This window comes from Chrysochloris asiatica, unplaced genomic scaffold (assembly GCF_000296735.1).
Source record: "Chrysochloris asiatica unplaced genomic scaffold, ChrAsi1.0 scaffold00209, whole genome shotgun sequence".
Classification (NCBI taxonomy): domain Eukaryota; kingdom Metazoa; phylum Chordata; class Mammalia; order Afrosoricida; family Chrysochloridae; genus Chrysochloris; species Chrysochloris asiatica.
The window spans coordinates 2,654,716-2,667,642 of NW_006408727.1; the positions used below are offsets into that span (position 1 = coordinate 2,654,716).

The 12,927-nt window shown below is 37.7% G+C and overlaps 1 protein-coding gene across 1 annotated transcript in view; it reads left to right on the forward strand.

Annotated features, from left to right (window-relative positions):
• Positions 1–12,927, forward strand: part of CORIN (corin, serine peptidase) — a 342,333-nt gene that overhangs the window by 105,984 nt on the left and 223,422 nt on the right. Inside the window, exon 3 of the mRNA XM_006872676.1 lies at positions 4,863–5,044. Within this exon, the coding sequence (XP_006872738.1) occupies positions 4,863–5,044 (182 nt within the window). The remainder of the gene's footprint in view (positions 1–4,862; positions 5,045–12,927) is intronic.

The window sequence follows — 12,927 nt, forward strand, 5'->3', positions numbered from 1 at the left end:
TATATATATATATATAATTTTTTTTTTTTTCTTTCCCAGTTTCCTTAAAACCAGTTGAAATACCTTTGTCAAATAACCAACCAGGGGGAGAGACACAATCTAGAGCTATAAATAAGAAAAGCCATCTGGGTCCACAAGAGAATAACTGCATCACCTTAACATTGTTAGAGTTTTAGTCCCCATAAAAGGAGCTATGGATCCAAGATTGCATGCCAGGTGAATAAAGACAAACTCAGTAGCACTATTAATTTTTTTTTTTTTTTAAGTTTTTATTGTAAATTGAGTGATAGTTTACTGGGAGAGCATCAGCTTTACATTCATCCTATTGTATTTCATTTCATTGCAATGATTACAATCCCCTCCATGCATCATTATTCAACAGGATTTGTTTCCATTCCCTCTGTTTTATTTTTGTTGTTGTTGTTTTGGTATGTACATTGAAGCACTCAGGAATATATAACTATTCAAAAATCAAAGGGTATACCCTGCAAGCCTGCCCCCTGGCCACAAGCTCAAAGCCCCTCTCCCTCCTTGAATCCAAAGTGCTCAGCCACTCCATCTCTCCACGTCATTGTCTCTGCCTCCATCTCTGGCATCACTGCCTCTCTGGATAGGGTCCCGCACTCTGCTCTTCTCCCTTGATGGTCCCAGGGTCCTTTGCTCCTAGACTATAATATTAACCACTCCCCTCCTTTTGTTACAAAATGTCTACTTTTACATTTGCAACACTCACTATCAGTCCTGATAGCAGTTATTCACTATTGAACTACAAGAGTCGTATTCCCATCTCCTTTCATCAGCCCCACTTAGATGGGTTGGAAACCACTCAGTGGAGATTCTACTTTTCCCCACACCCTCTGAAACTAGGCTCCCTCTTGAAAGCTTGTAAGCCAATCACTTCATGCCTTTGTAACTCCCTTATTTTGGGTAGCCAATGTCTAAGTTGCCCATCCCTGTCAACCCTGTCTACTAAGGGGGTGGGAATGATCCTCGCTGTAAAGATTCGTTCCTTCTTTTAAACTACTACATCCATAAGTATAGGTCAAGTTCATCACATTGTAACAGATTACAATTTTTTTCTTCTTTCTTCCTCTAGTCGAATAGAAGCACCATTACTTTTACCATTAACAAAGAATTACTTGTATATTTCTATTTTGCAGAGGACAAAGAAGAAATATGAAAAATAAATACTGTACAAGGTCTTTCAAGTTGTCACTTCTCTGTATCATGTTTCTTTTCCAGGAAAATTGAGGTAGTTAAGGAATAAATGACTCTGCCTTCCTCTCATAGAAATTTGCAAGATACTGCTGCAAATTGCTCAAAGGGAAGACTACCAAAAAAGAAAAATGGGAGTAACCTATTTAGTGACCTAGATTTGCTTTCCTAAATCAGGGATATTGTTTACATTTTAGTTTGCTATATAGATATTAACTAGAGCTATTTTTGTTAATAACTGTATTTTGACACAGGGCACTGAAAAATCATTTGAAATCAATGCTAGAATAAAAGATAGATGATATATACAAGGAGGCTTCAAAAAGCTTGTGGAATAATTCTGTTGTTGTTAAGTGACTTCAAGTATGTTCTGATTCATAGCCACCTGGCATAGGGTTTCTGAGGAGCAGATGGTACGTTTGAACTGCCAACTTTGTGGTTCAAACTGACTTTGAGATCCAGTGCTTATCCTACAGTACCACATCAGGGCTCTGGAATAATTCTACTGTCTTTTAATTCCATTTTTCACAAATTTTATAAAGCTGCCTTATATTTTGGAGCCAGTTTATGCCCTCTAAAATCAAGACAATACCAAAACCCAAGCCTGACTTGTGGCAGCCCCATGTGTTACCTATACTGTTAGAAGTGCTCCATAGGGCTTTAGCTGCAATCTTTAGGGTAGCAGGCCCTTCTTCCATGGCAATACTGAGTGAGTTCCAACCACCATCCTTTAGGTTAGTAGTTGAGTACTAAACCATTTGCATCACCTGGAGATTTTAACAAGACAATATTGTTGTTAAGTTGCTGCTAAGAGCCGAGTCTGGTTTTCAGTCCAGAGAACTTCCTTTAGTATATTTTGAAGTGCTGGATTGGCTTTGACAAAGTCTCTTAGCTTCTGTTTATCCTGGGATGTTTTGATCGCACTATTGTATTTTATTGATAGCTTTGCTGGATAGATGATTCCTGATTGGCAGTTTCTTTCTTTCCTTTTTTTTTTTTTTGTGTGTGTTTTATATATGACTCCCATTGTATTTTTTTTTTGTCTGCATGGTTTTTGCTGAGAGATCAGAGCTTAATCTTTTTGCATGTCTTTGTAAGTAACCCTTCTCTTTTCCCTAGCTGCTTTTAGGATTCTCTCCTTGTCTTTGATTTTGGAGAGTTTGAATATGTTATGTCTTGATGATTTTCTTTTGGGGTCTATCCTTCCTGGGGTTCATTCAGCTTCTTGAATGCTTATCTTTTCATTCTTCAAGATGTTAAGGAAATTTTCTTCAAGAAACTCCTCGACTATCTCCTCTGTGGACTTCTGTGATACTTCCTGTCCCAAAATGTCAATAATTCTAAAGTTATTCCTCTTCATGTTGTCCAACATGAATCTTAGATTTTTTTAAAATCTTTTTTTCTGCTTGCTCTTTTATCTTAGCAGTATTGAGAGATTTGTCTTCCAGCTTTCTGGGTCTGGCTTCCATCTCTTCTAGTCTGCTCCTTTCCCCTTTCAGTGTATTTCCAGTTTCTGATATTTTACTATTAATCATTTGGACCTGGTTTTGCAGGTTTTGAATTGTTTCCAATGCTATATCTATCTTATTTGATTGCTCCTGTAGCACTTTCCTGACTTCTTCCTTGTTTTCCTTCACACTTTGTGGAGAATTTGGATGTACCTGAGTATCATTCTCCTGAATCCCTTCTCAAGCAGTTCCAAAGCCTGTTCTTCTTCTTTTCAGAAGTCTATGCCTACCTCCAGCTCATGTCTCAGTTACTCTTTTCTGTTTCTGGACATGTGCAGAGATCTTTTATTGTTTCTTGGATGTTTTCAATAGATGTGTTTTCAATGATTAAATGAATGTATATTGCTGTATTATTAAGCCTACTGAGTCCCTTCTGGTGGATGTGATCTAGAGATAGGTTTCCCTTTTCACATCTTTTATTACTCAACTGCAAGTAATCTTAGCAAGTGTTGGCTATCTATGTAATGTGTCATAACTGGCATTGGCTCCTGTCCAGATGGTGGGATATTATAGGGTATGCTTATAGCTTGCCTATATAGCCACGATTGCTGTCTCTTCTTGGGTAATAGGGAGAGAAAACTCCCACCCCCAGGAAAAAAGTAAGATCAAAAACCAGAAAAAAATTAAAGCAAAAACAAACCCAAAAAACAGAATTCTGTAGCAAATGAATCCAGTAGTCTTTGCTGTGCAGGTCAGTGTGCATGCACAGTAGAAACCTCCAGGGATGGGTGGTGGTGTCCATTTTCTCAGGCACCCCCTCTCATCACGACCGTGGAGGTGCACAGACAGAGAATGAGAAATGAATGGAAGAAAGATTGTTCAGACTTTTATCTCTGAAGACCAGTTAGGTATCTGTGTATCCACAGAGTACTTCTCAAAATGAATGCACTATTGTATATAGTAGTTGGTGTTGGCTCTTACCTTTTATGTTGGGGTTTTATAGGGTGCAAATATGGCTTGGCTGTATCGCCAGACCATCCTGCTTTCCTTTGTTAGATAAGGCAGGAATAAAGGCTCCTGCCCAAGTAGGAGAGCCAACTGCAGGGCTAAATCCCAGAGTTAGACATCGTAAGAACTCAGCTGAGGATTAGCCTCTGAAGTCAATTGGGCCTTTTAGGTATTTCCCCTTTGCACATGGGAATATTGTACCCTGTGGGGGCAACACTGACACCAGGGCTGGGCAGAGAGGGGGTGACAGGGAGAGCACAAGAGAGGAGAAACAAAGCGAAAACAAAACAAAAAATCACATCTCTTTTTTCATAAGTGCCATAGCAGGCTGACTGTGGCCCTGCCCTCTGACCTCTGCTAATACCTTGTTCGAGCCCAAGGCAGTGCCCTGATTTATTCAGAAATCACTGTGGTTCTTATCGTCCCAGTTAGATTTCTCTGCTGGTGGGCACCCGAAAATATTTCCCCTTAGTTTCTATTAAATTTATAACCCTAGGACTGTCACAACAAAGCATTTTTTCTGTTTTATCCATGCCTCCACCCTCCATTTCATTTTTGACAGCTTCCAATTATCCTAGATTCGTACTTCATATATTCTATGTTTCAGTTATTAATGGATGTTTGCAGCTGTTTCTTCTCATTTTGAGTTGTACCCCATCAGTAAATGAAGGTTCTGAAAGCTTTGCTCCATTCTCTTCACTATGTTCAACTTGACTTTCAGAAGGCAACACTTCCCCAGTTGCATTTTGATTGCCTTCCATTCTGAGGGTTCACCTTGGGCAATATTGAGTGAGTTGGGCACTATATCTGACAAAGTTCTGTGGTATTCATACGGTTTTCAGTGGCTAACCATTCAGAAGTGCTCTGCCTCTCCTTTGTCCTAGTGTGTCTTAGTCTAGAAGCTCCACTGAAACCTGTCCCCCATGGGTGACACTGCTGTTATTTAACATACCAGTGGCATAGCTTCCAGCATCACAGCAACACACACACCACCCCAGTACAATAAACTAACAGATGAGTGGTTGTAACAAGATGAAAGATTTAGTAAAGTCTTCATTATAGGAATGAGCATAGTAAATATAAATTAAGATAGTAATATAGCACTGGTTGCTTACTTTTCTAAAATTCATTATTACTTGGAGAAGAAAGTTGCAAAAAACATAATTGTTTTTCCCTTTATTTTTCTTCTAGTCATGGCCTCCTGCCCTGCAGGTCCTTTTGTGAGGCTGCAAAAGAGGGCTGTGAATCAGTACTGGGGATGGTAAACTCCTTCTGGCCTGATTTCCTCAAATGCTCTCAGTTTAAAAACCAAACTGAAAGCAGCAATGACAGCAGGATTTGCTTCTCACCACAGCAGCAAAATGAAAATCAAAGTAGGTGTCATGTTTCAATTCCTATTTAAGTGATTTTATTGCATTATACCATTCATTAAGAAATGTACATAAATAAAATATTTGTAAAGTCCAACAGAATTTGGCAATGTAAATAGAGCCATGTAACCTGGCCATATATCAAGAAGTAGACTATTGCCAACTTCTCAGAGACTCGTTTGTGATGGCTAATTTTATGTGTCAAGTTGGCTAGGCTATGGTGACCTGTTGTTTGGTAAACCTACTCTAGTTGCTGTGATTATTGATCTTAAGTAAAACAAACTATGTTCCTTAATGTGGACAAACCTTCCATAAAGTGGATAGACCTGTAAGAAAAATTTTTGTAGTCACCTTTCTTCCAAATATTATAGACTGACTTTTAAAATAAACAATTTCACCCATTAGTCTGTGTTCCTGTAAATAATCAGCTATATGAGGTTACTTAGTCACCATTAAAGAGCTCTGGTAGCGTAGTGTTTATTAGTCAGGATGCTAACCTCAAAGCCAGCAATTAGAAACTATCAGCTGTTTTTCAGGAGAAAGATGAGGCTTTCTGCTTCCATAAAGATTTACAACCTCAGAAACCCTATGCAGGATTGCTATGAGTCAGAACTGACTCCACGGCACACCACCACCACCACCACCAGCGATCATTAACTCTAAAACAAAGATGAGAAGGTAAGGAGGGGAAGAGAAGCTACATGAATGGAAACAGAACAAAAAGAATTGAAACAACAAGAATGCTGACACATATATATGGCATAATATAGTATATGCTTTTTGGTATCTGTTCTTTTGTTCAATATTATGTTTGAGAACGTCATTATATGAGGGAGCTTCAAAAAGTTCATGGAAATGTGGAATGAAAAGATAATGGAATTTTTCCATCAACATTTTGAAATCTCATGTTTTCACTTTGTTCTTTTTTTGTCATTGGTATATTCTAATTTAAGTATGATTTTGTTGTACTTGTTTGTTGTTAAGTGCCCTTGAGTTGGTTCCAACGTATGAACCATGTATAGGGTTTCCAAGGCCATAGATCTTTGTGGGAGCAGGCAGCCTCATGTTTCTCCTGCAGAGCCCTGGTGAGCTCAAACTGCTGACTTTGTGGCTTGCAGTCCAGTGTTTATCCTTTAGAGGCTGGGGAATATTTGGAGAACTGTAAATTTTACACATAGCTGGTAAGAATATAAATTAGTACAGTCACTTTAGAAAAGTTTTTTTGCTGAACAAGTACACATAACTGTGTCCAATCAAAACCATATACAAAATTATAGGTAGTATTACGATTTATATTAGCTGAAAACTGTAAATAATTCAAATGCCCATCAATGGTACAATGAAAGATATTTATCATAGTCACCCTTTACAAGGTTTCTGAGGAGAAGCTGGTGGTTTGAACTGCTGATCTTGTGGTTAACAATCCAGTGCTTACCCTACAGCATTAAACAAAGATATTTAAACTCATAACAGCTATGTGTAAAAGTTGCAGTTGCTCCAAATCTTCCCCAAACTTTCGGTATTGTCAATCTTTTTTTATCTTAGGAATTCTATTGGGAGTATTATGATTTTTTTGATGGTTTTAATTTGCATTTTCCTGATAAACTTGATCACATTTTCTTTTGTCCATTTGTATATCTATTTTTTGTGAACTGTCTAATAATTTTGTCCATTTTAAAATGGGATTGTCTTTCTTTTCATTATTAACTTGTAGTTTTTTATGCCTTCTAAGACATAATTTGTTGGGTATATTGAAAAAATTTCTACTCTGCAGCTTTCCTTTTCACTTTTTGATTGTTGCTGTTGTTGTTAGGTGGCATTGAGTCGGTTCCGATTCAGTGACCTTATGCCTAAAAGACCAAAACACTACCTGGTCCTGCATTGTCTTCACAATCCTTGTTAAGCTTGAGTCTATTGCTGCTGCTACTTTGCCAATCCATCTCTTTGAGGGGCTTCCTCTTTTCTGCTGAACCTCCACATTATCAAGCATGAAGTCCTTCTCTAGGGAGTGGTTCATCTTAATAACATGTCTGAAGTATGAGAGACAAAGTGTGGCCATCCTGGCTTTGAAGGAGCATTCTGGCCGTACTTCTTCCAAAACAGATTTGTTTGTTCTTCTGGCTTAAATCTATGGTACTTTTAATATTCTTTAATGCCATAAATCAAATGCATCAATTTTTATGTAGTATTCCTTATTTATTGTCCAACTTTCACATGATTATCAGGCTATTGAGAATACCATGACTGAGATCAGGTGCCACTTAGTTCTCAAACTGGCATCTTTGCTCTTGAACACTTTAAAGAGGTATTGTGTACCATATTTGCCAAATGCAATATGTCTTGTGATTTCTTGACTTCAGCTTCCACAAACATTGATTGTGAATCCAAACAAAATGAAATACTTAACTTCAATCTTTTCTACATTTATCATGATGCTATTTATTAGTTCAGTGATGAGGATTTTTGTTTTCTTTACTAAGGTTCAATAAATATGGTGAAATATGGTGAAAGAATACACCCCACACACACACACACAGCTTTCCTGATTTTAAGCCTATCATTGTACCCATGTTCTGTTCAAACGATGGACTCTTTGTCTATGTACAGGTTCAATTGTACATTAGCACAATTAAGTGTTCTGGAAATGTACACTAGCACAATTAAGTGTTCTGGAATACTCATGCTTCGCAATGTTGTCCATAGCTTGTCAGGATCCACATAGTCCAAAGCTTTTGCATGGTTAATAAAGCACAGGATTATTTGCTTAGCATACAGATTGAATAAATATGGTAAAAAAAAATACAACCTTTGTGCACACCTTTCCTGATTGTAAACCATCAGTATAACGATTGATTTATGGTCTATGTAGAGATTCCTCATGAATTCTATTAAGTGTTCTGGAATATCCATTCCTCACAATATTATCCACAGCTTGTCATGGTTCACACAGTCAAGTCTTTGCATAGTCAATGAAACACAACCAAACATCATTCTGGTATTCTGTTTTTCCTCCAAGATCCATCTGATATCAGCACTATTATCCCTATTTCTGCATCTTCTTCTGAATCTGGCTTGAATTGCTGGCAGTTCGCTATTGATGTACTGTTCCAACCACTTTTAAATTATCTTCAGCAAAATTTTACTTGCATGTCATATTAAAGATATTGTTCGATGATTTCTGCATTTCATTGCGTCACCTTCTTTGGAACATGCCAAATATGGATCTCTTCCAATTGGTTTGCCAGTAACTGTCTTCCAAATTTCTTGGCATAGGTGATTGGGCACCTCTAGTGCTACGTCACCTTGTTGAAAGATTTCAATTTGTATTCTGTCCATTCCTGGAGCCTTGTTTTCACCAGTGTCTCCAGTGCAGCTTGGACTTCTTCAGTATCATTGTTTCTTGACCGTATTCTACCTCTTGAAATGGTTGAGCATCAACCATTTCTTTTGGGACAGTAACTCTGTTTATTTCTTTCCGTCTTCTTCTTTCTTCCCCCACCCCCTTTACTTAACTTATTTTATTGTGAACTGAGTGTTAGTTTACATGGGAGAATATCAGCTTTACACATCGTTTCATTGCAATGATTACAATCTCCTCTGTGCATCATCTTTCAACAGTATTTGCTATTTGATTCCATTCCCTCTATTTTTCTTTTTTGGGGTGTGTATGTGTGGGGAGATGTATACAAAATGACTCAAGAATATATAATAATTTAAACAACCAAAGGGCTCATTCTGCAAGCCTGCCTCCTGGCCGCCAGCACTCAGTCCCCCTCTATCCATGAGTTCAGAGTCCTCAGCTGCTCCCTGTCTCCATGTCCTCATCTCTGCTTCCATCTCTGGTGTTGCTGCTTCTTTGGATAGGGTCCCACATTCCACTTGTTTTCTTCCCCCTTGATGGTCCTAGGGTCTTCTGTTTCTGGACTGTACGATTAACTACTCCCCCATTTTTGTTACAAAACTTCTACCTTTATAGTTGTGACAATAGTAATTAGTCATGATAACAGTTACTCACTATTGAATTATAAGAATCTTATCCACATCTCTTTTCATCAGATCCGTCTATACAAGGTGAAAACTCTTCAGTGGGAACTCTACTTTTCCCTGCATACTCTGAAACTAAATTCCTTCTTGAAAACTTGTAAGCCAGTAACTTTGTGCATTTATTGTCCCCTCATTTTAGGTAGCCAATGTCTAAGTTGACTGTCCCTATCTATACAGATGGGCTAGGATTGCCACTTGATATGAAGACTCCCCTACCTGTTGATATTTTGTGCTACTACAACCATAAGTAAAGGAGCTCTGGTATCATAGTGGTTATGAATCAGGCTGTGAACCGCAAGGTCAGCAGTTCGAAACTACCAGCGGTTCTGCAGGAGAAAGATGAGGCATTCTGCTCTTGTAAAGATTTACAGCCTCAGAAACCCTGTGCGTGGTCGCTATGAGTTGGAACTGACTCCACGGCACTTAACAACAACAACAACAACCATAAGTATAGGTCAAGTTCATAAAATTGTAGCAATTTATACTTGTTTCCTTTATTAAATTTTTTTTTTCTTTCTCTAGTTGAGTTCTGATTATGAAGCCATCAAGGCTAGGTCAAATGGGTACTTACTGAAAATCTGGGTGTTCTTGTGCATCTCCCCTCACTTCATATCTGCTGGATGCTTCACTCTCAACTATAGCCCTTCATGGCTATGCCCTTATCCATGGATTCTTCTATCTTCTTTTGATATTTCCTGAATCATTCAATATTTTACTCATGGGATCCTTCAATACTGCAAGTCGAGGCTGGAATTTTTTCTTTAGTTCCTTCAGCTTGAGATATGCTAAACGTGTTTTTCCCTTTTGGTTCTCTAACTACTGTCTGCACATTTCATTATAAATACTTTACTTAGTCTCTTCTCTAGTTGCCCTTTGAAATTTTCTGTTCAGTTCTTTACTTTCTTCCTCATTTCTTCTATTCACTGTAGCATCTTTACACAGAAGAGCAAATTTCAGAGTCTCCTCTTATATCCATTTTGGTGTTTCTTTCTTTTCTTTTTATGACCTTTTGCTTTCTTTATGTCACCCCATAGCTATTCTGCCTTTATTGAATGCATCAAATCTGTTCTTGAGATGGTCTTTAATGTCAGGTGAAATATATTCAAGGTTGTATTTTGGCTCTCATGACCTTGTTTTAGTTTTTAAATTTACTTTCATATGAGCAATTTATGGTCGGTTCCATAGTCTGCTCCTGGCCTTGTTTAGGCTGTTGATATTGAGATTTTTCCACCATCTGGTCCCACAGATTTAGTCAATTTTATTTCTGTGTAACCCATCTGGAGAGATCCAGGTATATGGTCACCTCTTATGTTATTTATAAAAAGATATTTGCAATAAGTAGGTCATTGATTTTGTAAAATCCATCATGTAATCTATAGTATCATTTCTATCACCAAAACAATATTCTCCAATTATGGATTCATCCTCTTTGTTTCCAACCTATGCATTCCAATCACCAGTAGTTATCAATATACCTTATATGTCTTTTTATCAATATCAAACTGAAGAAATTGATAGAGTTTTTTCAGTTTCATCATGACTGGTTTTAGTGGTTGGTGCATAAACTTGAATAATAGTGGTATTACCTGGTCTTCCATGTAGACATATGGATATTGTCCTTTGACAGGTAGCATGCTTCAAGAGAAATCTTAAAATGTTCTTTTTAATGGTATTGCAATGCCATTCTTAGCAGAGTAAATCATTTGATTGTCAGATTCAAAGTGGTGAATTCCAGCCCATTTCAACTCTTTATGTGTTCCATTTCATTTTGACAAGTTCCAATTTTCCTAGATTCTTACTTTGTATATTCCATGTTCTGAGCAGCTGTTTCACCTCATTTTGAGGTGTACACCATCAGCAAGTGCCAAAAGCTTTACTCCATTTGCATCTTCATGGGCAACTCTACTTTTAAGAGGGCCTTCCAAGTTCACCCTCCAACACTGCATCTGAAAATGCTCCATTGCTATTCGTAAGGTTTTCAGTGGCTAACATTTTGAAATCTTTCGCCCCTCCCTCTTCCTAATCTTAGTCCAGAAACTCTGTTGAAACCTGTCCACCGTGGGTGACCCTGCTGGTATTCAAAATTCTGTGGCATAGTTTCCAGCATCACAGCAACATGCAAGCCACCACAGTAGAACAAACTGACAGATGAGTTATGGGCATTGATGTTTAGATCAATCGTAATGCTGGAATTAATTTTTGTATATAGTGAGAGGAGGGGATTAATTCTTTTTCTGTGTGTTTATTGAATTTACTCACCACCATTTGCAACTGATTCTTTTTATTCATAGTAATTATATTCTACAAAGTCACAGTAAACACTGAATTAGCAAAAATTGCTGTTGAATAATGTATAAGGTTATGTTCCCACAGCCTCTGACAACATTTTCAATATATAAATTAATTTTAATTGTGCTTCTCTTTAAAGATACCTTCATTGTTGTTGCTGTTAAGTGCTGTGAGGTCATTTGTGACTCACTGCAGTCCTGTATAGTATTTTTTAGTTTGAACTGCTGACCTTACAGTTAGCAGTCCCATGTTTATTCCTACAGCTCCATACAAAATCTCCTTACTTAGCACATATTATTGATTTATAAGCATTGGTTGCATCAACAAAACCACTATAACTCATGTCTGAATGAAACTTATCGAAGACCCTTTTGCCTTCTAGTCATTTCTGACTTACAGAGACCCTGTAGAACAGAATAGAATTCTGCTCCAGGCAACAATCTTTATGGAAGCAGACTACCAGGGCAGTTGGTGGGGTGCAACAGCCAACATTTCTGTTAGTACCTGAGTGTTTAACCACTGTATCACCAAGAATCCTCAACGCTTATCTAACACAGGTGTTTTCTCTATAAGGCATGCTATATAGGTTAGGAACACTAGACAACATATTAGCACTGTGTACAAGGCTATTTTAAGCAGTAAGATCACCAACAAAAAGCATAAAATGTGAAAAAATGGTGGTAAGTAGGAACTTGTTTATAGTCAGAGAGCTGAAACAAACATTGCCTTGTTTGACCTCAGATGGAAATGTGTGTGACTCAAATCCTAATTTGTTCCAGTACTTTAGAAAGAGTTTTCTTTGTTCTTTCAACTAATTTATAATAGTTTATTTAAAATCTTTGTCTGTAAATACAGTGTCAGAATTTCTTCAGGAACTGTTTCTATTGATTGCCTCCCCCCCCCCCCCCCCCCCCGTGTTTGGACTATAATTCCCTGTTACATTGTGCATGTCTTAATTTTTTGTGTGGAAAATTAGACATTTAAAAATTATAATGTAGTACCCTGCAAATCAGATTTCCTCCAACCTAGGATAGTTTGACGCTTCTGTTTGTTGTTATTATTTCTGTTTGTTTGTTCAATGATGTTCCTGAATTAATTATAGGATGTAGGTATTCTTTATGAAGTCTGGCCATTGAAGTCTCTACTCAGGTTGTTAGGTGCCCTTATGTCAGTCCCTAGTCGTAGTGACTTCAGATACAACAAAACAAAGCACTTTCAATTCTGTTCCATCTTCATAATCACTACTATGTTTGCTCACATTGTTGGAGCCAATTAACAGTGTCAATTCATTATCCCACTGTTTGAATTGATTCCAAGTCATAGCACCTCTGTGGGTAAATTTGCTCCTTACTGTTTCCAAGATTGTAAATCTTTATGGGAGCATCAGCTTCATCTTTCTTACAAAGCAGCTGGCAGATTTGAACTAATGATCTTAAGGTTAGCAACTCAGTGCCTAACTGACTGTACCACCAAGACTCCTTTGTCAATCTTTTAACAACAAGAAAAAAACAAAGTCACTGCCATCAAGTTTTTTTTCTGACTCATGGTGACCC